This window comes from Rhinolophus sinicus, linkage group LG06 (assembly GCF_036562045.2).
Source record: "Rhinolophus sinicus isolate RSC01 linkage group LG06, ASM3656204v1, whole genome shotgun sequence".
In the NCBI taxonomy this organism is placed as follows: Eukaryota; Metazoa; Chordata; class Mammalia; order Chiroptera; family Rhinolophidae; genus Rhinolophus; species Rhinolophus sinicus.
In genome coordinates this window covers 96,640,305-96,665,775 of record NC_133756.1, presented here as the reverse complement: position 1 = coordinate 96,665,775, position 25,471 = coordinate 96,640,305, and the positions used below count along the sequence as shown (strand labels likewise).

Genomic DNA, 25,471 nt, shown 5'->3' with positions numbered 1-25,471 from the left:
TTTGCATGTACTAAAGACGCTGTCGAATTTCACGCTTCTTATTTACCTGTGGTAAATTTATCAGCTAGGCTATTCTTAGAAACAAGGTAAACTAAGTCTTCAATTATTTTTTATGTTATGTATAGCCATTAATTTTTAACTCTGAAAATGCAGTTTTGAGTTTTCCTTAATTTTACCTCCTTGGTTTGTGTATTTTGATTCAGTTATTTATAATTTGGCATTTCTAAGACTCAGTATAGTTTGAGCGATAAAATTCTTTTCAACCCTCTTCCAGATGAGCATTTATACGAACTCTTGAGTCATCACATTCTTAAATAATGCACACTATTTTAATAGTTACTTAATTCAGCATCTATTGATTGAGCCCTTCTATGTACCACGCACTCTACCAAGTGTACCTCCTTCAAGAAGCTCATATTCTAGTGGTAATAGAAATTGTGTTTTGTAATATTCTGGTATCTTATTGAATGTTCAGTACCCAGGCCATTTTGTTCTATTCCCTCTTAGTATTTATACAGTATATTCTTGTTCTTATGTTAAAAGGAAGGCTGGGTATTTGGGGATATACTGTAAATTGACTTGTTAGGATAAAACAGTATTTTCTATCATTTAATCTTACAGATTAAGTGAAGACAAAAATTTTAAAGATACTTTTTTCCACATTTTCTTAGGCATCTAAATGGTTACGTGCTTTTGAAGTTGGACAATTTAGATAATAGCATCTTTATTCCTTAAAGAGACGTAGATCTTTTTAAGCAAGTGGAACGTTCGCTGAGGTCACATAGTAAGTACAGCTCCATGAGACTGAACTTACTGAGGTTTAACAGCTTTTTCTGGAGGAGAAATTTACATCATTTCAGCAAAATAAGTGATCTTTTGAGAGCAATAAAACTACATTTTCTGTATTCTATTCAAAACCTTAATTTATTCAAAGGAGAAAGAAGCCTTAAGAACAGTTTTACGGATTGGCTCCAATATTTGGGAAGATTCATGTGGTTCAGAATGGGGTCTTCTTAAACTCTCCAGTGGAGCTCTGTCTCGTTATAAATAGATTAACATGATTTATGTAATGGGTTAGTTTCCAACTATTAGATACTTAGAAAATCTTCAGCAGTCAGAATCCTGAACTTGCTTCTGGTGTGCCTCCCTCTTCTCCTGTACCCCTGACAAATGCTAGGGGTTTTAAGAAGTACTGGAGACGAGGAGTAGGCAGCGGCATACACTTTCATTGAAATTTAAGAGCCGCTACTGATGAATCACTGGCCATTTCCTTTCTTGGTTTCTTAACATTGTAACAGGCAGTGAGAAACATTTTCCTAAATTTTGGTCTTCTTGTGGATTTTAAACTTCTTTCTTTGACTATAACTATTATATTACTTAACCATATGTGTGTTGCTTGCTATCTTGTAAGCATGAGAAGCAGTGCATATCTAGAGAACACTTTATGGTTTAATTTGTACAGTGCCTCGTATGTAAAATTAAAAAGGAAGAGGAGTAAGCTCTTCCTAGGCTTGATAAGGACTTGATCTTTTGGGATGCGGTGCTTACATAGCAAGACTTGAACAAGGTTTTCCTATGTTGTCTAGACCTGAGCAAATGCAAATGCTACTGTTAAAAAGCATAGATGACCAGTGGGGGGAAAAAGGAGTGCTGACTAGCTAACATTTGACAAAGTATATACTCCACTAAATAAACAAGTATTTTCTCTTCACGTTTGTAGTTGGTCTGTAGTAGCCTGGAATTGAGAAGGTACCATTGCTATTCCTAAGAATACACATCTTCTGCATTGTTACCTCGTTTTCATCCCTTTTCCGCTTGCCTAGGACCTAAAGGAATTCTTCTCCCATCTCCAGTAGATAATATGTAAGGTCCATTCTAGCCAGAGTCTATAATCCTTTCTATACTGTGTTATTGGTAATGTTACTGATGAAGCTAGCATTCTAGTTCCATGTCAGGAAAATTAATCACAGGGTATCATTTCCTTACCATTAACAGGGGTATTTATCCTGGGATGATTCAAAAAGAGAGAGAATTCAGATTTGAAATTTAAACATACAAAAAAGTTTTGTTTTTTTTAATTAGGTTTTATTTTTGTTCACCCTGCCCTTCCCTGCCCCAGTTTCAAAAATAATGAGTTTATGGTTGTTTAATAATAGGAAAACCTAGCAAAGCAGAGTTCTGTAATTTTGCCATCTAGAAATAAACATTGTTACATTTTGATGTCTATTCTTCCCATATGTTTTTAGTACACACACACACATTTAAACAATAAACTTCATACTATACGTACTGTTTTACAACCGACTTTAAAAAGCTGTATTATGAACATTTTCCATATTATTAAATATTCTTCTAAAATATTTTCAATAGCTGTATTATAGTCCATCATATAAAATAATATTTATTTAACCAATCCCTATCATTAGATGTTAGCTGACTTTCTGCTTCTGTAAGTTATACAGAAGAGAACCTTGCATAACTCTTTGAGTACTTCTCTGGCTATTTCTTCAGGATAATTTTTTTAGGTAGTTTCATGTATATAATATTTTTAGTTTTTGCTTCACTGAGACAATTCAATTTGCTAGAAAAAAACTAGTATTTACTGAATGGTCACATACCAGATGCTGTGCTAGATGCCTCATGGTCTTATATTTCATAGAATCTTTAGCTGTTTTCATCCCAATTTTATTGATGAACAAATCTATATGAATATGTCTAAGATATTTTGCAGTGAGTTAAGAGTATGTAGAATATGTTTAAATGTTTTATTTAGCAAATAACAAAGGCCTTTGACAGTCACAGGAGACTTTAAATAAAAACTTATAGATGAAATTTTTAATTCTATTTTGGCTTTAGAGTATATATTATAATAAGACTTAATATTTTTTTTTGTTTTACCTAATGGGTTTTAGGTCCAAAAATTATGTTAATTGACATTCTTAGCTTAGGAGAAAAAAATAGGGAATTCCCTTGTGAATTTTGGCTTTTAGTCATATGACTACTGTTACAGACAATTAATTTATAAATCACATTTTATTTTTAAATTAGAAGCAGATAATAATTGTCCGCTAGGTGACAATGGTTTCCCTTCACTTAAAACTCCAGGCATAGCTTTTTCAAATTTTGCTCTTGTAAGATCTAAGAAATGAAGGATTAGTGACACAAGGATTTAAAAAGTTTGCAGAGGAGGAGAAGGCACTGTGAGATGTGCCTGTGCTTTTGTGGAGCTAGTTTATGCCCTGTTCCTGTTAGCCCATATCTCCCCTGTTTTGATAAGTGGGAATGTTGTTTTTAGGACCTCATGTATGTTATCTAATGCACCGGTTTGTTTTGTCTCAGCCACATAGATCAGACAACAACATGGCAGGACCCCAGGAAGGCCATGCTCTCCCAGATGAATGTTCCAGCCCCCACCAGTCCACCCGTGCAGCAGAATATGATGAACTCAGCCTCAGGTGAGTGAGACACTGTAATTAAACCACACTGAGTAATGCTTGTGCGCTGGTAAAACTTTCTGTGGAAAATAGTAATTATTCTTTTAAGGAAACTGGAGCATGGGTGATGGTTATTTTTTATCCAGTTTCATGTGGGAGACTTACTTTATTTCAAAATAACATGCTCTATGCCAAAGTCTTGTTTAATCATTAATACATAAAGGGGCTGGTGACTAAAAGCCAACAGTTTAAAGTTTCAGTTCTGAAATGAGTATCTCAGATTCCTAGTTTGGTTAATTTTGACGTGCTTGTGTTTTCTTGTGTCTGAGGTCTTAGAATTGAAGGTTTTCCCCCTTCCTTTTGTGGTTTGGATGGGAAACCAAGCTATGGTGTTCTTAAACCTCCACCTTTTAAAGTGGATATTTGTTCTACCTTGAGATTAACTGGAAGATAGCAACTTATACACTCCAAAGCATCTTTCTTAGGTCTAGTCTGTGTTATTGAACACATTTCTACCCTTTTCACAGACGATAAACCTGAGTATAAATCTTTTTTTCTGCCTCTTAATTTGGCAAGTAACTTAAAATCTACCATTTTTTTCATCTACATAATGACAAGTGACAATGCCCCTTACAGTAGAGAGGAAGATATTAAGAAGTAAATAATATAATAAAGTTTTTATTCCAGTTCTAGTACATAGGTACTAGGTAAAGGTTTAGTTCCCTCTTCCCTACAAAGTTAGATATTGTCCACCTTCTTTCTTCTTTGCTATGTGGGCCCAAGGCCACAGCTACCCCATGAGGCATCTTTGTGTATATTAGGAAAAGAGGTAGGGTCCCCTGGGAAGGTGCAACGCTGGGCCTGGCACCAGGAACTGACCCCCTTTGCTGAGTGCCCTGAATCTGTTGAAATATTTTTACTGTTCCTTAACTCTCTGCTCTTGCTTTTGGTGGGTTGAACACTTTTCTAATGAGTTAAGAGCTGAAAATGAAAATCTAGGCAAGTTCGCAAGTGAGCTTTTCTTGTCATATACTTTGTTTATATCAACTCTTGAGGTAAGATTGATTCCTTAAATCTTCCATTTAGCTTATTTTCATATGAATGCATTTACTTCTTCTCAGAATCTGTTTCATGTGTGACATAAAAATTATTCAAGCATTTATTGACTAATATTTCACTTGGCAATTTTTTTTAATTAGCAAGTCTCCAAATAAAAGTTGTGAAAGCTGCTTTGTATTGATAGTCGCAAGATGATTGAGATCATTCATTTCATCGTGTTCCATCTAAAACTATACCTAGGAAATTATTAACAAATAACTCACTTTAAATTTTGTTTTGAGAGATTAGGCATTTTGCATCTACAAAGGTTAATTGTGATTCTTTTAGAGCATTGGTTTGTTTTTTTCTATTAAATTTTGTAATGATAATGGTCTGAGCAAATGGGGAGAGTTTGTCTTCAAATTTGTGTTTAAAATCAAAAGTATATATCAAATTTGTTTTAGTGGGTTTTAGAATATTTGCCTGTATTTTATTTCAGGTCTGTTTTGTTTGTAAAATATGACGTGTTTTTATATACTGCATATAAATTAGTAGGCATGCTTAATAAACAGCTATGTTTTTAAATTAATTTATTTTCCAGTTACAGTTGACATACCATATTAGTTTCAGATGTACAACATAGTACTTGGACATTTATATACCTTACGAAGTCACCACCCCGAGAAGTCTGTTACCTGACATCATACATACTGGTAGTTGTTTAGAGTATTATTGACTGTATTCCCTATGTTGTACTTTACATTCCCATGATTAATTTTATAACTGGCAATTTGTACTTCTTAATCCCTTTCACCTTTTTCACCCATCCTACCCCCCCCCACCCTCATCCACCCAGAACAGCTGTATTTAGTAAAGAGAAGTGCCTTTGGTGGGAACAGTTTGAGTAGATTGGGAAGAGCCAAGATTGTAGTAGGTTAGGAAAGGGTGGGGGGAAGTATGAAGATCAGGTTGAAATAGGAACAATCACCCCCAAAAAGATTTGAGCCATGTTTAAATGGTAGTATGAGGTATTAAGTAATAAGAAACCCTATTTATATGCCAGGCATTCTGCTAATGTCATTTTGTACTATCTCATTTAATTGTCGTCATGGCCATTTAAGTTAGGTGCTGTTACTCATCTCACTTCACATCTGAGAAAACTTGAGTAACTTTTCCAAAATTATTCAACTTTTCAATGATAGAAACCAGAATTCAAACTCTGATAATGGGGGTCCACAGCCCATGTGACCAGGGTTAGGTAGTGACAGAGAAAAAAGCCTCAGAGAAAACAGAAGGGATAGGATCTGTTAATGCACTGGCGCTATGTTTATAGTAAATAAACTGCAGAACTGTTTCTACAGAAGGTGGTGGATGTGGGGTGATGTTTGCTTAAGGAGATTTTGTATCTAATAAAATACGCACTATACCTTAAAGAAGAGAGGCTATTTCAAGAGCACACTACAGGTCATTGTGTTTAATGGGGAGGTCAGACAATATGATGAGTTAAAAAAGGAAGAAACAGGTATGATGAAACCAAAAAGTTTTATAAAAAACAAAACTGATCGTAATAAAGAAAAGGAGTCAGCAGAAGTTTCAAAATGAGAGTAAGGTGTTAAGTATATATGAAAATTCAAGTGTGGATTATTCTGAATTTGCTGACAAATTCAAATGGCTTAACTATCAAATCAAGTTGAGGCTTTTGATAAAATCTGTATAGTAGATGACTCAATTGGGAATTACATGCACGAGATTGTTGTCTTTCATTTCTTCCATTTTAGTGGACTTTGAAAAATAAATAAAGGACTTCTCCATAGTGTTGAAATGCTTTGGAATGAATGTCACGAGAACTGTAGTCTTGATACACCTCATGTTCACATTAAATTATAGCCATAATGTCATGTTAACACGGTTTCCACCTAAGAGCTTCTTTTACTCCATCTGGAAGGCACCCACCCACGGTGCTTTCGAGCTGTGCGTTCTCCAGTGAAGTGCACGGCACAGCTTCTCAAATGGCTGTAAGAGGAACTGAGCTCTTTCTGAGTCCAGTTTTTCCTTGAGAAAAGCAGCAAAGGTGATACTTGTCAGTGCTTGGAAAAAATAATCTTTTCAGCAGCTTTTAGAACCTGAAGACTGTGAGGAAGGAGATTGGTGAGGGTATTTAAACTTGGACGGCATTTACTGTAACAAAGCAGCACATGGCTCCTGTTCAGCGTATCTCCAATTCTCACCCTGAAGGGAATGCCTTCTGAGTCTGCTAATCTGAAGCCTTCAGATAAAAGAAAGCTACGGGGCTCTTCTGAAGCATTTTACTGGGTTAATCAAACTAAATGCAACTTGATTTACATTTTTATCGTTAGTTAATTTAACTAGAACTTTCTAGTTTTGCTCTTTTTAAAAAAGAATTCTTATTCAAATAGTTGAGTCCAGTTTTGTGTTCTGCTATAATAATTATTTCTAATCAAACCACTTTTCTTAAAATACTGTCGTTTTTCTCCTGACTCCCCAGACCTAATTTTTAATGGTTGGCTGGATTGAATGATCTTTTAAGATTCTCTCCAATTCTAAGATTTTGTGAAATTCTTTTTCTTTTATTCAGTCTAATTTAATTTAGCAAAAATGATCAGTTTACTTTGTTTTTACCAGTTCTTTTTCAAAATGTGAGGTTGAAATGATGGATTTCATTGCTAGACTGGAGACCTGTAGTTTGTAATTGGCCAAATTTCTAAGTATATCTAATAGAGAAATCACTTAAAGGTGCCACCTGGAAAGGGTTCCAGAGGCAAGACTTACTAGATTCTATGACGAAGACTAATTTATATTCTTTGTCCATTTAATTGACAAAGAAATTACAGTAAATTTTGTACAAAGAATTTGAAGGGCAAGGAGAAGGAAATGAAAAAAATAAAGGGAAATTGAATAATTCTGTAAGATAATGGTTATATTTTACTTTAATATAGTATATACATATATAAACCCTATTCTATTAAATTATTTGAGGCAAGGTGATTGCCTTTTAGAAGTTCTTTTAAATGTTGTTATGCTTATAAAATATTAATTTAATTAGTCTTTTGATGTATACTTGGTCTATATAAAATAGTTCTTCTACATACTGAAAATGAGGCAAACATTAGTGATTTTGGTGTTTGACATTAGAAAATAAGGACTTGGGGAAAGAAAAGTGATACTTCTCCTTAACCACCTCTATTTATATGAAAATGATAAATTTTTTAATAATAGCTTGTTAACAGTGAACCACAAGATTGCTGAATCTTAAAGCAATAATAAAGTCAAAGTATGCTCTGTGATAATTCAGAAATAGCTTGACACCAAAGGGCTGGTAACTGTTAAGGAACATTAAATATCATAAGCTGTGATTTAAATTAAGCAAAATCAATTAACCCAATTATCTGCTTTTAAAAAATGTGCCTTTGATAACAATCTAAAGTTAAATGTGTTATCACTGGTGTGTTTTAAGGGATTCGTTATTTTCATGTTTTTAAGTGAGGCATTTATATTTGACTGATGCCCAGATCTACCAATGCAGCACTTTCAGATTTCCTATTAACCTGCATGGAATTCCTAGGAGATACCTCAAGATGGGTGGAGAAAGATGATACATGTTAGAGGAATGTGCTAAACACCTTCCTTGCAGTGGGGGAAATGTTGAGAAGCAAGCAGAGTGGTACAGACCTGTATTACCCCTGTTTTGTGTAATCTCTGTCAGAGCACAAAAGACCAAACGGGAAAGAAATTGTTACCAAGAAAAATGACAGGGAGAGAATAGAAGTGAAATGTAAAACCAACAGGTAAAAGGTAGGTGTAAGGTTTTTAACTTTAAAAAGCACAGAAAAGGGTAAGGATGTGTGAGAAGTTGCAAAGCTGACAATAGGTTTAGGAGTTGATAATTCCTACTTCATGTGTTGTACATAGTTCATCAACTTTGAAGTTCTACTTTTCATGTTTGGAGTGAACTGAGAAGGAATTTAGAATAGGAGGTTAAATAAGATCAAGGGCTCTTGGAAGTCCCGTGGACCTGAATTTGAATCCCAGCTCTGTCACTTACTGCCAGTGAGATCTAAGACAAGTTACTGTACCTACCCGTGCCTCAGTTTTCTCACTTGGAAAATGACGATAACAACAGATAACACAGAATTTTCAGGGCTATTGTGAAGATTAAGTTACACAACCTATAAAAGGTAATTGGGACATAGTTAGAAGTTATTAACAATATACAGTGTTTGGTAAAATATATTGCATGCATAATAGATAAGTAAATGTGATCTGATCTGATATTTTACAATTTACTTAGTTTGTATTAACTAGTAGCCACAGTTCATTTAAAATAATTTTAAAAATCTGGTAACCATATTGTCTTTAGGCTATATTTACATTACATGAGTCAATGTTTCTGTTCTTCTGAAAGTTCTTGATTATTATAAAATGGAAATTATTTGTCAATCTGAAGTCATAGTATATATAATGAGACTGTACTGAAGTATATCAACAGTATTCACAGGGGTACATTGTAGCAAAGCCCAAAGTCAGAGCAGTAAATGAAGCAAGAGATAAGAGACAATGTATTTTATTAGTTACCTCAAGCTCCTATCCTAACTATGTCCTTTTTTTTTTTTAACCAAAATTGCTGGTTTCTGTTTTCTCATCTGAAAATTTAGGTAAATTAAGAAAAGGTGGCCACAGGAAATAGTAAAGAGCAAAAACATAATAATCCAGAATCGATATAACTAATTCTTAAAAAACTCAATTGTTTTATATAGTTTGTCTTGACTTATTTGATGATTAAGTTCCTGAAAAATGGCTAGTAATATGGAAACAAGAACATAGTTCTTGCTTAAAAATATAGACCAGTACGTTCCATTTTAACAAAAGTTGCAAATAAACAATATATAGGGACTATGGAGTATAAAAATATTTGTGAAATAGAAAATATAATTCAATGAGAATGTCTAACCAAGTTGCAAATGGCATTAGCTTGCAATGATCAAATCCTCAGTACTTTAGTTCTTCTTCTAAGTCTTTCTTAAACCCAAGGATGCCTTCCACATGGCACCTTTTAATCTTGATGGCTTCTTGACTTTGCTGCTTAATGAAGCAAGCAAACCTGTGTCAAGGCAGCTAATGGCCTGTTTTATTCTGAGGATGACAGTGTCTCACTCACTCCTCTTCACTGGGGATCTCTTTTGATGTTAACTGACTCCAGTCATGATTTTTCAGTTAACAGTATTTTCTAAATAATACTAAAACTCAGATTGCCTGGGCAAAGCAGCAACATTTGCCAATGGAACAATAGGTGTTGGCTGATAAATTGTCATTCTTTATGCCAAGTCTACCCAGCTGGGCTTCTACAATGAACTCCCAGGGTAAAACAACCCCACCCCCAAATATATCAGCAAAACTATTGCCATGTGTAATCTATAACATTTTTAAAGTATTCATTTCTTCATTCCTTTATTGAATAAACCCAAATTAATCATATTGCAAGGCAGATGTATAGAGTTACTTGGTTTTTCAGTAGCTTCACATTAGTATTTTTTATAGTGCTCCATTTTAAAAGATTATTTCAATTTGAGAATCATAATATCCAAAATAATTATCTACATCTCAAATATGTTAAGGAGTATTGTGTTCATATGTTATTTGCTTGATTATTTCAGGTAAGATGATTCTTTCCTGCCATCTTGGCTTATTTTAGAAGTTGTCTTCTAAAGCAAGGAGAAATATATAAAAACTCAATATTGAGTTTCCCTTGTTGAGTTCCCTTGACCTGTACTTAGAGCACAAATAAATATATATATTTTAATTTTTTCAAACTCTTTTGAAGTAACTGTTTGGGGAAGTTCATTTGAATTCTGAAAGTTACTAAGATTTTAGTGTAAGTGAATGTAATGAAGAAGAAAAAAGAAAAGGATATAAGCTTATTTCTGTTATTTTTAACCAGTGGACTAACTTAGAAAAGTAAAAGGATATTAAAGAATATAAAGAAAACAATTTTGGATACATTAGTATCATTGCCACCAGCTCTCTTAGTAAAATGACTTATTAAAGAGGTGCTTAAAAGTGGAAGTGTTCCTGTTCAACTTTTCTTCTGTGACTATTTGCAGAATTTTGGAAACTTTGCTCAGCTTTGGAGTAGAGAGGATGGGAAAGATTATAAATTATTTACATGTAAGAACCAAATAAATGCCTATTTTATTTCTTCTCTTGATAAGTGTTGGAATATTATTTTTGTCTTTCCCACTGATTTCTAAGTCCTTCTGGTTACTCTATTGCTAAGTAACTTTATGACTCATAAGAGGAGTATTTGTGTGAAAGATTAAGATGCTAATTCTTTAAAAATTATATCCATAGACTACCATATATAGGCAGCATCAGTGAAATGAAAGAAATTCTGCAATAATAGAGTTTTTGTAAATAATATTTTCTTTTGATGTCAGTGAGGTAGGAAGGTGGTGAAATTTACTTTAGGTTAACGTTTTGACAAAAGGTCATTGCGTTATTTGAACATTCTGAAGTCTAAATGAGCTTAACAGAAAGCTAATCTTTTATAAATGTACTTACTAAAACTCTGTTAAGTATAAAAGAATCAAGCTGCACTGAAGAAAGCCTGGAGAGTTGCATACTAGAAAGTACTGTGAGCTTATACTTGGCCTTTTTCTCTGGGAAATTCATGCAGCTATAACGAACAGGAAAATGATATTTCACAAAGTCGCATGGTTTCACCTTGAGACAATTGAATTGTTGCCTTTCTCAATCATTGATTCAACAAATATTAACTGCCCTTCTTTGTACTAGGCATTGTAATGGCCACTGGGATTGCCATTACAAGTCAAGTTAAAACACTTTTTTCCCATATAACTAGCAATAAATGTTAAGGCAGACATATGCCAAGTGCTGAGAACATAGTGGAGGAACATGTGAATTAGTCGGGAGAGTAGAGAAGCCGTCTTTAAAGAGCCAGAGGTTCACTCATTCCTTCAGTAAATTCTGAATAATACATGCCAGGCACTATTCTAAATCGTGAGAATACAGAATATTAAAAAAATACAATGTGTCAGATAGTTAAAATGGAAAGAGAAAAATAAACCTGTTAAGGATCAGAGAGTGATTGGCTGGAGATAGAGAGAGATGATATTTGTAGATCGTTTCTCCAGTGAAGGCCTCTCCTAGATGTCTTTTGAGCAGATCTGAACGAACAGAGTCATGCAGTTATCTGGGGGAAAGGAGAGAGATGTTCCATGCATAGCACAACAGCCAGTTCAGAGGTGCAGAGGCATGTTTGGGGAACAGCAAGGAGGCCATTGCAACTAGGACAGAGTTTTCGAAAGGTCCATGGAGGCCATATTATGTAGGGACTTGTAGGTTTTGAACAGAGGAGTAATGTAACCTGAGTAAGTTTTTTAAAAGTAGGGGGATTAGTTAGGGAGCAGTTGCAATAACAGAGGAAAGGCTACACCAGTATGGTGATAAACGATTGGATTCAGCACCTGGATTTTAGTAGATGAGTGGGAGTTGCCTTTGCTGAAGAAAAGAGAAGGTAAAGGGGACAGTCAGTTTGTGAGAGATTACTGAGGCCAGAAAGCCCCAGCACCACATAACTAGTGGTGAAATGGTGCAGAGATGAGACCAAAGACATTTGCAGAAGAATTTTGTGTGACCAACTAAAAAGTTTGAGCTTTATCCTGAAAAAATTGGGAGACCATTAAATATCTGACTCTTCTCTAGGATCCCCCTATGGAAGGGAAAAACCTAGGAGTTACTTGCTTTTGTTAGCTGATCATTTTGTGTTTGAGACCCAGGTTTATTTTCTCATAAACCTGCCTCTTTATATTGTACACAAATTTTGTAAGTTAAATACATTATTAGAACAAAATGGCAGAATTATTCCAGGAAAGAATGGAAAACTTACTTTTTTTTTAAGTACCTACTATGTCCAGTACTTTATCCTTTAATCCTCTCAACAATTAATTAAGAGTATTCATCTCCGTTTTCTAAATAAGGGAAGTGAGCATCAAGCAGATTAAGGAACTTGCCCTGGGGTTACAAGGCTTATAAATATTGGATCCAAGATTTGATCCCAAGTCCTACTGAATCTAAACCTGTACAATTTTCTCTTAACTATGCCGTCTTTCTAGAGTTTAAGGCTAAAATTATATTTGGTTTCATTTACAATGCATCAAAGGTGATTTTTTTTTTTTGTAACCAAGTAATCCATTGAATGGTACTTTTGCTATATTGGTAAAGTTTGAGTTAATGGTAACTAGTTCTATAAAAGAGTTTAATAAAACAAGTGAGCCTTATTAGTTTTCTGTATTCTAGACCACTGGTTCTCAAATTATAATGTGTTCAGGAATTGCCTAGGGATTTTTTAAAATGCGGATTCTGAGTAGTTAGGTCTGGAGTGGGACCTAAGATTCTGCATTTCTAACAGGTTTCCAGGTGTGCTGATTCTGCTGGTTTATGGATTACCAAGATAGAAAACTCTAGAATGGTAAACTTAAAACCAGAGAAACATTAATGATCCACTTTGTATTCCTATTTTTATTTTATTCCTATTTTCAGTTGGAATAAAACCTTTACTAAGTGCCTAATACATATGAATAACTCCATCATTTTATTTGAGAGCTTATTTAATATAAAAATCCTACAAAATGTTATCAACTTTTAAAAAAAATATATGATTTATAAAAGCACAGACTGAGGATCTGAGAGATTGTGACCAATCAGTCATTTTTACCACAGGTAAGTTCTTAATTATTTCAGCTCAGCAAACAGTGCAAAGCTCTGGGGATACAAGACGAAAGAAAAAATCAAGGTACTTACTTCAAGCCTTAGAGCCTGAGTGGGAGAGACAGGGCTATAGGCAAACGATTAGGGAACGGTGAGGTGTCTGCTATAAAGGGGTGTGAGCACAGTGGTTGAGGTGCAGGATGCTCCTGAGTAGAATGCAGGTAAGCAGCAGTGCCAGGATTCCAACCTAAGCCTTCAGATGTATGGGCCAGGGTCTCGTCTTAATCTACTGCACTGTCCATTGTGGTCTCCAGGGGGTTTGGGCCTATCAGCATGTTCTGGTAGTTTGGCAGCAGAATCATCTAGTTACCTATATGACATAGAACACCTGAACTCAAAGGGGGAGAAAGAAATGAGCTGGCATCACTCTTAGCACTTATTTGCCTGAAGAAGATTTTCATCAGTATATTTATAATCTTTTTCGATTGCAGCTTCTATGTCTGTCTATGTAAAAATGGCACAGTCTGAGCTCTTTGGAGATGCATGCTGTAAGTCACTTTTCACCGAGAATAAAACTGTTGCTATGGAAACCAGAAGAGAAACCATATTTCTTTTACCAAGACTTGATTTTATAAACTGCTTTTTCTTCAATGATGCATTAATATACACTTGCCCCATGTTTGGCTTATTAAAGCCACAAAAAAAGTGAGTGACAATAATATTTAATATTTATTGTACATGACAACATTTTCCATGGTGTCTAGCTAAAATTTTAGTAGTGTGGGCAGAACTTATGAGGGATTGTTTAGGGTTTACAAGATCAAGCATATTAATTTCAGATGTTTATGTTTATGGAAGACTTCTTTGGAAACAAAACTGCAAAAGAGTCAGGGTGAATGTATTTTAGTTCCTGTATATTTTGAAAACTGTAAGTCTCCTGACCAAAACATCACAAACTAACCTGGTGGTAGTTTCTAATCAATGTTGCTATCTTTCTCCTGAGCAACCATGTAAAATAGAGAATACCCACTCGTGAAAAAAAAGAAAAAACTCTATATTCTAGAGAGGAGAAGTTTGAAGGACCAAAAGAAGACTGAGTGAGGAGAGGTATGAATGGTAGTGGTGAATGCTTTCAGGACCTATGGACAGAATGATAAATTCTTCCCATGCTATTACCTGGCCTATACTTCATCTCAGTGTAAAAGAGCAAATACAAGCAAATACCAAATAATCAAAACAAGCGCAATTCCAGTTGATGGGTGGGGAAGTCTTACTAGTGGGATAGAGTAGAGAAAAGCTTCACAAAGACATATCATGAGAATAGAGGAGAATTTCAGTGGGTAAAAACCGGGGGCTAAGAGGGGACAGTTTGGAGAGTGGGGTGCATGTGCGTGGAGCTGAAAAGCCCAAAGCACTGCTAAGTAAGTACAGGCAGACCTTGGGAGGTACTGTGGGTTTGGTTTTAGACCACTGCCATAAAGTGACTGTCGCAGTAAAGCGAGTCCTAATCCTCTTTCTGGTGGAGGCTCTTGCCTTCAGTTTGTAAAAATCACATCTCTGAAGCACAGTAAAGTGCAAAGCACAATAAAGCGAGGTATGCCTGTACTGGAAAGACAGCAGTGAACAAGCCATGCAGCTGGGAGGGCTGTCTTGGAGTGGGTTACTGAGTGACTAAGGTGATGGAATCATCCTATCGAAGAAAAAGCGCGTGATGCACCGGAGAGGAAAGCTTGTGTAGGCAAAGCCCGCTTGAGGAAGTGCCATTCACACTGGGGAGCGATGAGGAGGAGTTAGCTGAGCAAGGAGGGTGTTAGAAGAGTGCCAGCAGGGAAGTCCTAGAGAGAGGACAGGAGAAGTTTGAAGAAACTTCTAAAGAAAGAGGACTGACTGAGAAGGGTTATGAACGATGGTGAATACCTCCACGACCTATGCAGTGCTGTGTAATGCCTGACTGTGGCAGACCTGGAATAACCCAATACAGATCTGCACATTTTTCCAGTGGGCTTTGGGGAGCCCTGAGTCAAAGAGCTGTTTCCTCAGAGGAGGAGAGGCAAGATGATCTTGCATCACATATAATGTTTAATGCTGCAGTTAATTAAGACAGATGAGGGTGGGAGGGCTACTGTTAAAATTTAGTCATAGAAATGTGAAAGTCTACATTAAAGTTTTATTTGAGGAACAGACACAATTGTTATTTTAAAGTAAAATCCACTCAAAATATTGGACATATTTTGTGAAGTATCAGTGTCCAGTTGGTGAAGAAAACTAGTGTTGACCCTGTGAAAAGCATTAAAGATGTAGGAGTCATCTACATGAATGTGACTGAAGCTATGGAATTGCATGGAAGTTCTAGGAATAGACAAATTTTTTAAAAAACACTACCTTTGATAAATGTTTGTCATATTTGCAGGGTAGGGTAGTATTTAAGAGCATGCTTTTTGGAGAGCTAAAACTGGGTTTGAATCCCAGCTCTGCCACTTACTTAGTTTGGGCTAAATGATCTTGGGCAACTTTTCTGTGCCTTAGTTTCCTCATCTGTAAAGTGGGGATGATTATAGTACCTGTGCCATGGGGCTGTTAAGTGAGTTAATACTTGCTTACAAAGAACTTACAACAATGCCTTGCATATAGTAAAAACAGTTTTTGATTCGTCCTAAATACAAGAAACCAGAATTTAAAAAAAAAAACTGAAATTGATCAGAATTACATACCTTTAAAGATTATTGCATCTACTTTTCCAGTTTACATTCTAAGGAAACTACTTCTTGATAGTCCTGTACTTTGAACCCCGCATCAGGGTGTGTTTAATATGCTTTCAGTGTCCTGGGTGACTTCTTTGTTCCTGAACTGTGGGGCAGATGACAGTAAGATGTTGATCATTTAACGTGTGGCATAATCAAGACTTTCTTGTTTGATTAGGTATTGCAAATGGTTTGTTAGTCATTACTCATGCAAGAGGGTGCTTAGGCAAGAGCAGGAAGTTGATGATGAGTCACCTTCAGTATTATGACATGGACTATTTTATGTTTTTAAAATACTGCAGGAAGTTAGTATTTGCTGTAGTAGATAAGTAATCATTCAACCAATAGTAGGAAGTCCTACGTAAAAATTTATTTTTCCCAAGGAGAGGTAATTCTAATTTATGAATTACTTGAGTTATAGCCTACCACTCTCTTTTTGCTTGTCCTAATTCAAATGTTTTACATCTCATTAAAACACTAACCTCTTTCTCACTGCCTTCTTGATTCAGGGCCTGTTATGTTTTATCTCTTCTTCCCCCAAAAGACTTTAGTGTGGTGGTCAGGCATGATATTCCAGCCTTGAAACACACCCACATCTTGCCTGCGTCTAAGGGCCTACCTTTAGTGTATGTGAATGTGATTTGGGCTGAAAATGTTTATTGCCCATTCTGACTTATTAGAGGTTGTCCATGACTTTGGAGAAATTGGTATCACCCTTTAGTCTTTATAATCCCCTGTAGGTATTACTTAACTCAACCTTTTATTGATTGAAATGACAGAAGTGTTTCTGGTCAAGTCTTGATCTTAAAAACCCCTGTGCCTCACTCCTTGTTTATTCGCCCCCTCCATGCTGGACTCCTCACTGTTGCCCTGACTAGAAGTTCGATTCGCACATGAGCCAGTGAGCTGCACCCTCCACAACTAGATTGAAAATAGTGATTTGACTGGGAGCCGATGGATCCTGGAAAAACACACTGTTCCCCAAAATTCCCCAACCAAAAAAAAAATTTTTTTTTGAAAAAAAGAAAAAGAAAACATCCTATTTTGGGCCATCTCTTTCCACATAACATTTTATTTTTACCACATAACATTTTATTTTTACCACTGTTGAAAGAAACACATAAATGAATATATAAAGCATTCTTTTCTGCTTAGCATATATATTTTGCTATAAATCTGAGTGCTTATAAAATTAATTATATGGTACTTATTCTATTTCATATGCATATCATTTCTTTAATTAGAAATATGGTGAGAAAATAGGCAGCAATTACTATACTGTTTATTTGTACTGAGCTTGTCTCTTCTTTATGTCTTCATGTCTAAAAGTAGTACATGAAGAGGTTTGTTTTAATTGTTTATGGTACATAAGAATAGTATTGGTGAAAAGTTTCTTACATTTAATTTTTGAAGTCTACTGTTTTTAGTTAAATACTAAGTACTTAATGATTTATATATGATAAATATTTAATGATTTGAATTTAAGGTATGAAACACCTGCATGAGTTCTGGGGGATGTATTTATATCTTTGGGAAGCAGCATATCACATGGTTTCAAATAAAAAGCTCTGAAGTCAAACTGCCTAGGTTCAGATCTTTACATTGGGAAAGTTACCTCTCTGAATGAAGTCCCTGTGTTTGGTCTGGATGACAGGGATAAGAACAGTGCGTAGCACACAGAGCCACTGTGCAGGTGTAAATGTGATATCACCATTGTGTGACGGGAGTAATGGAGCCAGGAGTGGAGGTGCTGCTGCCATCAGTGCCTCCAGGGCCTGTGTGTTATACTATTACTTATAACAGAAAAAAAATGTATAAACAACTCATATCCAACGCTTGGAAAAGGAATAAATGAATTCTAGTATATTAGTACAGTAAGATCTATGAAGAATGAGAGACCTACGTGCTGTGTCAAGAAAAGATGCCCGTAGTATGTTAAGTGAATAATACAGTACAGGCAGAGCATGACCTCAGTGGGTGTGTATGAGTTGTGTAATGTGCACAAGGAAAAAAACCCAGAACCTATCACAAAACTGAAGTTGTTCAGTTTTCCCCCAGGAGTAGGTTACAAGAAACTTTTGCCTTTTCCATCATGCATTTCTGCAAGTTTTACTACTTTTAGAATATTTAAATGAACTGTGAAAATGAATACGTATATGAATAGAAAGTTTAAGGAGCAAAAGGCACTGGATTAATAACATATTTTCATACTCTGTTTATAAACATATTAATTGAAAATAATATATGCACTATATGATTTTAAGCTCATTTATAGAAAGTTCAGAGGATTAAAAGGCAGGACATTCATTCTTCCATTAAATATTTATTGAGCAATTACTCAGATACTAGCCTACAAGTTAAAATGTGAGTGACCTGGTGATTGCCAAGAGGACAGACAATGTAAACAGGTGATTACAGCTCTGTCCATTAAATGTTAATACAGAGTAGAAGAGAAAACTAATAATTTTGTATGAGGCAATCAGGGAAGGCTGAATTGAAGAGGTGACATCTTTCTCTTGCAGGATGAATAAGCATTTATAAGGGGTGGGGCAGAAGGATGTCTGTGATAACAGGAACTGCACATACAAGGAGATGGCATCATTTTGTGAAACATTGGAAGGGGGTGGTATGAATTGGGTGTGTGGAGAACACTTACTAAGAAATGAGTCCAGCTGGCATTTTCCTTTTGATGATGGAGAGCAAGGGAGATGTTTTAAAGACAATGAGTAACATAAAAGTTGGTTAAGTAATATTTTAAAAAAAAAATCCCTGGTGGTGTTTGATGGAAGGCACTGGGATGAGGAGAGGAGATGAGAAGTCTGGCACCAAGGAAAGAAGCTCTATAGTAGTAAGGAAAAAGAGCTGGGAACTATTGATGGTTGAGTTTTTAAAGGTAGGTTGGAACAGCTTAGTCAGAGAGGGTATAGTAGAATCTACAGGCTGGAGTGAGTAAGTACATGGGGAAGGTTGCTTTGTTTCCAAGAGAGTGCGCTTGGTTTTAACTCAGACAGTTAGGGTGGAGAGTGATACTGTTAAAAAAAGAAAACAACAAAAGGTAGGAAATCCAGGCAGGTTTGGAGGCTGTAATGGAGGCCATTGGGATCGTTGAGTTGAGGCTCTTAAGGCATCCAGTAACTGCTGTTGACTTGTTTATCAACATGATGTCTTAAGAACTTAGAATTTTGGTTACCTGTTTTTCAAAAACATTTTACAGTTGAGCCTTCTTCACAATTAAAGGTAGTAGCAAACCATCAGTAGTCAGCTTTGCAGGCTCTACCTTCCTCATGGGGAAATAAGAGCCCAAAGTGACAGAAAGCTACCAAGAAAAGCGGTTTGATTTACTGTGTGTTAAACAAGTTTGCTTCTCATTCACCTTTTAGTAAACATGGGATCCCTTACAGCAAATTCCTCTGGAAATGATTAGCATTGTGTGCAGAATTCCACATCCTGGACTGGAGGAAGGTCTTCCCCCAGTGGTTTCTCTAGGAATACAGAACACTGCAGTTTCACAGGTCTGCATTTCCTGACAGGATTTTGTTCCTCTTTCAAAGCAGACCTTTGATAATAGTCTAGTAGCAAGTGGGTCTGTTCCTGATTCAAGTGAAACTGGCTTGTGTGAATGGTCTGCTTAACCAGACAGAGTTACTTACTCAGCAACACCCACAAGGCCAGCTGAGACTGCCAATATGGAAAAAAGGAACTGGTTCTATTTTTGTACAAGAAGCGTACTCAGTCTCTGGTCTTAAATGTGAGAGATGAATGAAAAGAAATAGTTACGAGGGGGTTAGGCTGCTGTGTTTAAGTATCGTCTTTGGCACTAACTAGCTTTGTGGGATTGTACCAGACTGAACCATTCTGTGCCTCAATTTCCTCATTAGAATAGAAATGGTATCGCTGCTTATGTCATTGGTTGTTGTAAGGATTAAACGAGTTAGTGTACTTAATATACTTAGAACAGTGACTGGCACACAGTAAGCACTCAATTCATGTTGGTCCACAGAAAAATTTTAGGCATTTACTCAGATTCTATTTCCAATTTACACTTGCCTCTCCTGACTCCTGATGGGGATGGGAAGTGGAAGGGGGAGGGTGGGGAAAAAATGAATTGAGACGGAAATATTCTTGAATTTGTTATTGGCCTTTTTTCATTGCTGTTACCTCCCAAAAGCAATTGTCTAGCTTCTCTACCCTCCTAAAGATAGAATAATCGTCTTAGACTTAATTATATTCTTTAGTTCTACCTCCCAGATATTCTTTCCTCATTCCATAGCTTCTTCATGAGAAATTTCCCTTCCAAACAGTTTAAGCACTTACTCCCTTCCAAGCCTCTAACAAACTTTAACTTCTGGCCATACCTACTACCTCCTAGTAGCAACTTCTGGGCTGCTTAAAAATAAGCTTTTTTTTTTTTGACTATAGTTTTCTCTATTATAGTTTGCATGATGTGAGCCCATCACATAAATAAGGGAAATAAATGGAGCTTGTCAGGCTTAGCTAAAGTGTGCTTTATATTAAACAGAATGTTTATGATACTTTAGATGTTCCGAAAACACTTGCATGTATTCCTTGTTAAAGAACCTTGGAGTTCCTAAGAAGGTACTGTCACAAAACCAACTGGACTTGGGGGAAGGGGTTAGTGCCTGAGTTGTAGCACTTCATGTCTTGTATTAACAGTAATAATAATTATTTGGGTCATGACTTCCAAAAGGATTTTTTAAAAATCTGACTTTTTTTTTTCATTTGTCTTTGGGGATATAGATTTTATTATTTGCTAAGTTTCTTTTTAGTGGAGAAGAATCTGGTACATAGGTTTACCTTTCTTCTCGGAACACATGCTTAATTTTGTTTTAATGAATTGCTTTATGTCAAGATGTATTTTCTTTTTAAATTAGCACCCCTCCCACTTTTTTTTTTTAGGTGCACCAAATAAAAACCAACCGTGATTTTTTTTCTGTATTTATAGGTCCTCTTCCTGATGGATGGGAACAAGCCATGACTCAGGATGGAGAAATTTACTATATAAACCATAAGAACAAGACCACCTCTTGGCTAGACCCAAGGCTTGACCCTCGTTTTGGTAAAGGTTCATCTCAAAACCTTTCTAGATATTTTTGATTAATATTTTTTATATGTGAATTTGGGAAGGTACATTTAAATAAAATTGCATTGCTTTATCGTATTAAAAAATGACTGCCCACCCAAATTTTCCAGTATTTTTATACCTCTTTTTATACCCTTTACTTTAAATTTGAGAAATTCAGGTGTATATCAGCTTTTTATTACAGCTTAGACTCCTCCGGATGGGATTGGGGGAATGTTGCGGTGGCTGACTAATCAGAATCACTGTTCCTTTCACATTTTTGGGAGACAGTGATTTATTTAAAATGATCTTTCTAGCTACAATAATAATCAGGCTGTCTTGCTGCATCTAAAACCTGGGATACCAGCTTTCGTTAGTGACCTGATGCCTGCGTATGCTTAACTTAGGAGAGCAATGAGTACCAACTGTGCCTGGGTATTGTAATATTTTCTATCCTAAATGGAGGTGTGGGATATCCTGTTACCCTAGAGATAAGACCAATGACATAGTTTTTTCCTTCTCTTCTGGCTTTTTTGTTTTTTGTGTGTGTGTGTGTTTTTTTTTTTAAAGTAAAGATCCTTTCTTTGTTTTTCATTTAGGAAACAAAAAGCTAAGCCATATTCCTCCCCAAACCACATGACTAAATCACTGATTTGTGCAAAAGAATACACCCCTCCCAAATATGCACATTTTGATAATAGTGTACAAGCCCGTTAGTGCCTTTTTGCCTATACTTTTTCACTGTTTTCAGTTTCTTCAGTTAGGTTTCTGAGATGTTTTCCCAAAGCCATGGAAAAATGAATCTAAAAAGAAGCAGATCATTGTGGTTTCGAAGTTTTCGTCTTGGATTGGATGCAGCTAAATGAAAACAATGTGCAGATCACTGAGTAGGTCAGATTGAGGGGACGCGGAACCTTTGAAGCTTTATAGGGGTTGACCTGACAACAACTGTGGGGCCCTTATGGGAAAGAGGAATTAACTCTGTGAATGCCATCAAAAAACACTTTGTGGAGGGGGGGGGGGAAACTAGCCGGAGCTGGTTGGGCAAAATCATTTCCCTGTCAGGAACATTATGAACAGCTCTCCTATGTCTTTATGTACACCTTTAAATTGCCCCAACATTTGGGTTTGCCCCAAACTGACTGGTCAGTTCTATGGACGGGTTGAACTCCCTATTCAGGTAAAGTCAAAGGTGGGATCTGGGCAGAGGTGCATTTTGACAGATACCTAGTTTGGCTGATTAAATGCTAGCCTTTTAAGCTTCAAGACCTATTTGGGTGTTAAAAAAATTATGTGGCATGTTAATAATTTGCAACTTCAGATTCTATTTGATACTTGAATCAGCCCTTGTGGTTGAAACAGGAAACCGCGTTAAGGTAGAGAATTTAATAAATGTTGCCATTTGTGTGGACTGGAAGGATAACAGCCATGTTTCCTTAAATCATCTTTAATGAATTCAACTTGTCCACGATTTGGAAACTTTTAAAAATGATTCTGTGTTTTTTTGAGGTTTTTTTTTGTTGTTGTTTTTTTTAATCCCTACATAAGGTTATAAAAGATGATGATTAACCCTTAGCTAACTGCAGAAATCAAGAATTGAAACAAAGCTTTCTTTTGTTTTTGTTTTTAAGTATTTTCAGTTAAAACCATGAAATAAAACAACTTGGCTGTGAGCTAAAGTAGATCCATTAATTACACAGCTTGGTCTTTTGTTTTGAATCAAAAAGTACAAAAAAAATTCTTCCTCCCTTCCTCCAACACATATGTACATACAATTAGATATGCCAAAAAAAGTTTCATAAAATTCTCTTAATTGCCTTTAGTTTCCCTTTTTGGGCCCACTGTGTATGTGTATTCCAGACAGACTTGACAACATGCCAAAGCTTTTTATTTTATAGCCTGACTTTTAATCTGTTCCAGACCTTTTCAGTCAGAGAGCTCAAGTGTAACTGAAGGGGGGGTCAGGCAAGAAAAAAAGCGTGGGTTTCTCTGATCTAGAGTGACAGCGAATAGAGACAAGCTGTTAGCTGCTGAATTTGAAGGAGCTCTCCTTGAAATCTGAAGTTCTATTGTGGATTGTGTTTTATCTCTGCCAAAAAATATAAACTATCCCCTTCTGACCCTTTGAGCCATGCAGACACAAACAAATGGTAGGTTATTGCTCTCATGGTTGTGGAATTTGCTTTCCTATAGTTCCCAAATCTACATTAAAGTATTTATCCATTCTTAGCTTAAATCAGGTTGACCTATGTCTTTTGACATTTTTAGAAGGGAAGATACACCTCTTGTAAGCTTAACTTTATCACTCACCTCCTTCAAACACCAACCTCTTTTTTAAAAATTTCTATTCTTTATCAGGTGCTTTAGATTATATTTAGAACAATTTAGCAGTTCTTCGCATCCCATATGAAGTTAATAAATTATCCATATAATTTCAGGAAATTAAATAGTAATTTGTTGTGGATTGGTTCTTTTTATCTGATTTTCTTGTTCTTTAATATTTAAAAACTATGTATCTTTAACATTCATAGTTGAGAGAATTTATTAGTAATTTGTAACAAATCACAAATTAACCTCAAATGGTAATGAGGACTTACTGATAAAAAGGAGGGCTTCTGTTTGCTTGTATGTAAGGAATCATATTAGGAATGTTTTTTACTTGTATTAAAGCAAATTGATGCTTGAGTGTAATGCAGGCCATTAAATTATTTCATGTAATCATCCTTTTTTTCCTAGAGATTTTATACTTATAAATACGAAGTTTCAAGTTAAATATTTCCTTGTACATTCTAGAATTATTGTTTTATATAACACAATCATACGAATACTTTCCAGTAAAAAGCCCTAATGAAACAGAAAAAACTGATAATTCCTGGTCTTCGGAATGAAAGATTTACTCCAGAACACTAATAGTCAGTGAACTGGTGTTTTATGTAATGTTATTATTCCTATTGTTTATATAAAAGGGTATATTAAATAGTGTTAGCAAACTGTTCCTGGAAATAAGTGCTGATGGCACCACTGGGATTAAAAACACTTTTGGTGTAAATAAAATATTGGAACCAGAGATTTGGGCTAAAAAAGTATATCTTGAGTTTTAAAGGAAGTAATGAACAATCTAGTTTAGCAAAAACAAAATATCCTTTAATTCCTAACAACAATTCTGTGCCTAGAAATTCTGTTCATGGAAAGTTCAAAGGTGATTAAAACCCAGATGTTGATTTTGGTTCTTTGTTTCAGTTTCCCAAAATTTACTATACTGTGTGTGTGTGTGTGTGTGTGTGATGTAATTTCTGAAAATATAAGAAATAAAACTAAAAGAATAAGTAAATATATATACGTTTGTATTTATAATTTAAGTCCCAAAGCCAAAAGTTGTTCAGCATATCTTTCTTATCAAAGTTAAATATTGTGCATCTATAATTGGAGGTCTATTAAAATTTTTAACTGTTGAAACATTCATTAACCTTTTCCCTTTAAGATCAAATATTTCTGATAGCTGTTAGAAGTAATATTTTACTTTTGATGAAAATGCACCTAAAGATCAACTAAATACCTAATTCTGTTAATGATGGAAAAAAACACTAAACGCTGTACAATGAAAGCTGTGACTCTGTTAATGGAGTCTTGGGTAGAAAGAATGTCAACGTCTAATCATTTGAATTTTATTGAAGCAAGTCTGTTAATACCCATGCATCCACGCATTAAAAACAAGCAAGGGTTTTTGTGTTTTGGGTTTTTTTTACCCTCTTATAAATCCTTCCCGGTTATCCTAAATTGTCAGTATTTGGTTGTGGATTGTAATATTAAAAAATAGAGAAGAAAAGATGTTTCAGTATGTTTTAGATAAGAAGAGCTGTTGCTAACTAAACATTTTTCACAGATAAACCTTACAAAATCTGGCCCTGAGAAGGAATTTATAATTCCTCTAATCAGCATTTCTCAAAAGGGGAGGGATGTGTTCTGGGCACTGCAGCACGTTCAACATCCTTGGCTCCTGCCCACTAAATGCCGTAGTGCTACCCAGTCATTGTATTGTGACTTCCCAAATCACCAGCATATGTTAATACTGGGAGAAATAAGGAACATTGCCTCAAATCTGAAGTCCTCTGAGACCTGGGGGAAGTATGACCAATGCACTTAAGTGACAGAACTAGAATCTGCACTTTATCTTTTGATGACTAGAAATTTTAAGAAATTTAGATTTTGTTCAGTTAATCTTTCAAAAACACACCTAATTCACCAGTACTAATCCATGGAAATTTCAGAGGGAAGAACACAACAGTGGTTAATGAATTTACTTACATGCTATATTGTGAGTTAACATGAGGAAATTACCCAAAGGTAATGAATTTCCAATCATGGAAATTGATAAGATACATGATTGCAGCAGACCATGAAGCCATGTAGATGAATTATCATGTTTCACCTCT

At 35.5% G+C, this 25,471-nt stretch overlaps 1 protein-coding gene across 13 annotated transcripts in view; it reads left to right on the top strand.

The window, feature by feature from the left end:
- Window positions 1-25,471, top strand: part of YAP1 (Yes1 associated transcriptional regulator) — a 103,679-nt gene that overhangs the window by 46,062 nt on the left and 32,146 nt on the right. For 5 of the 13 annotated variants that reach the window (XM_019712691.2, XM_019712686.2, XM_019712689.2 and 2 more), the window contains exons 3-4: window positions 3,340-3,455; window positions 20,922-21,041. In XM_019712691.2, coding sequence (XP_019568250.1) covers window positions 3,340-3,455; window positions 20,922-21,041 — 236 coding nt within the window. The remainder of the gene's footprint in view (window positions 1-3,339; window positions 3,456-20,921; window positions 21,042-25,471) is intronic. The other 8 variants (XM_019712687.2, XM_019712690.2, XM_019712692.2 and 5 more) reach the window with 2 other exon arrangements.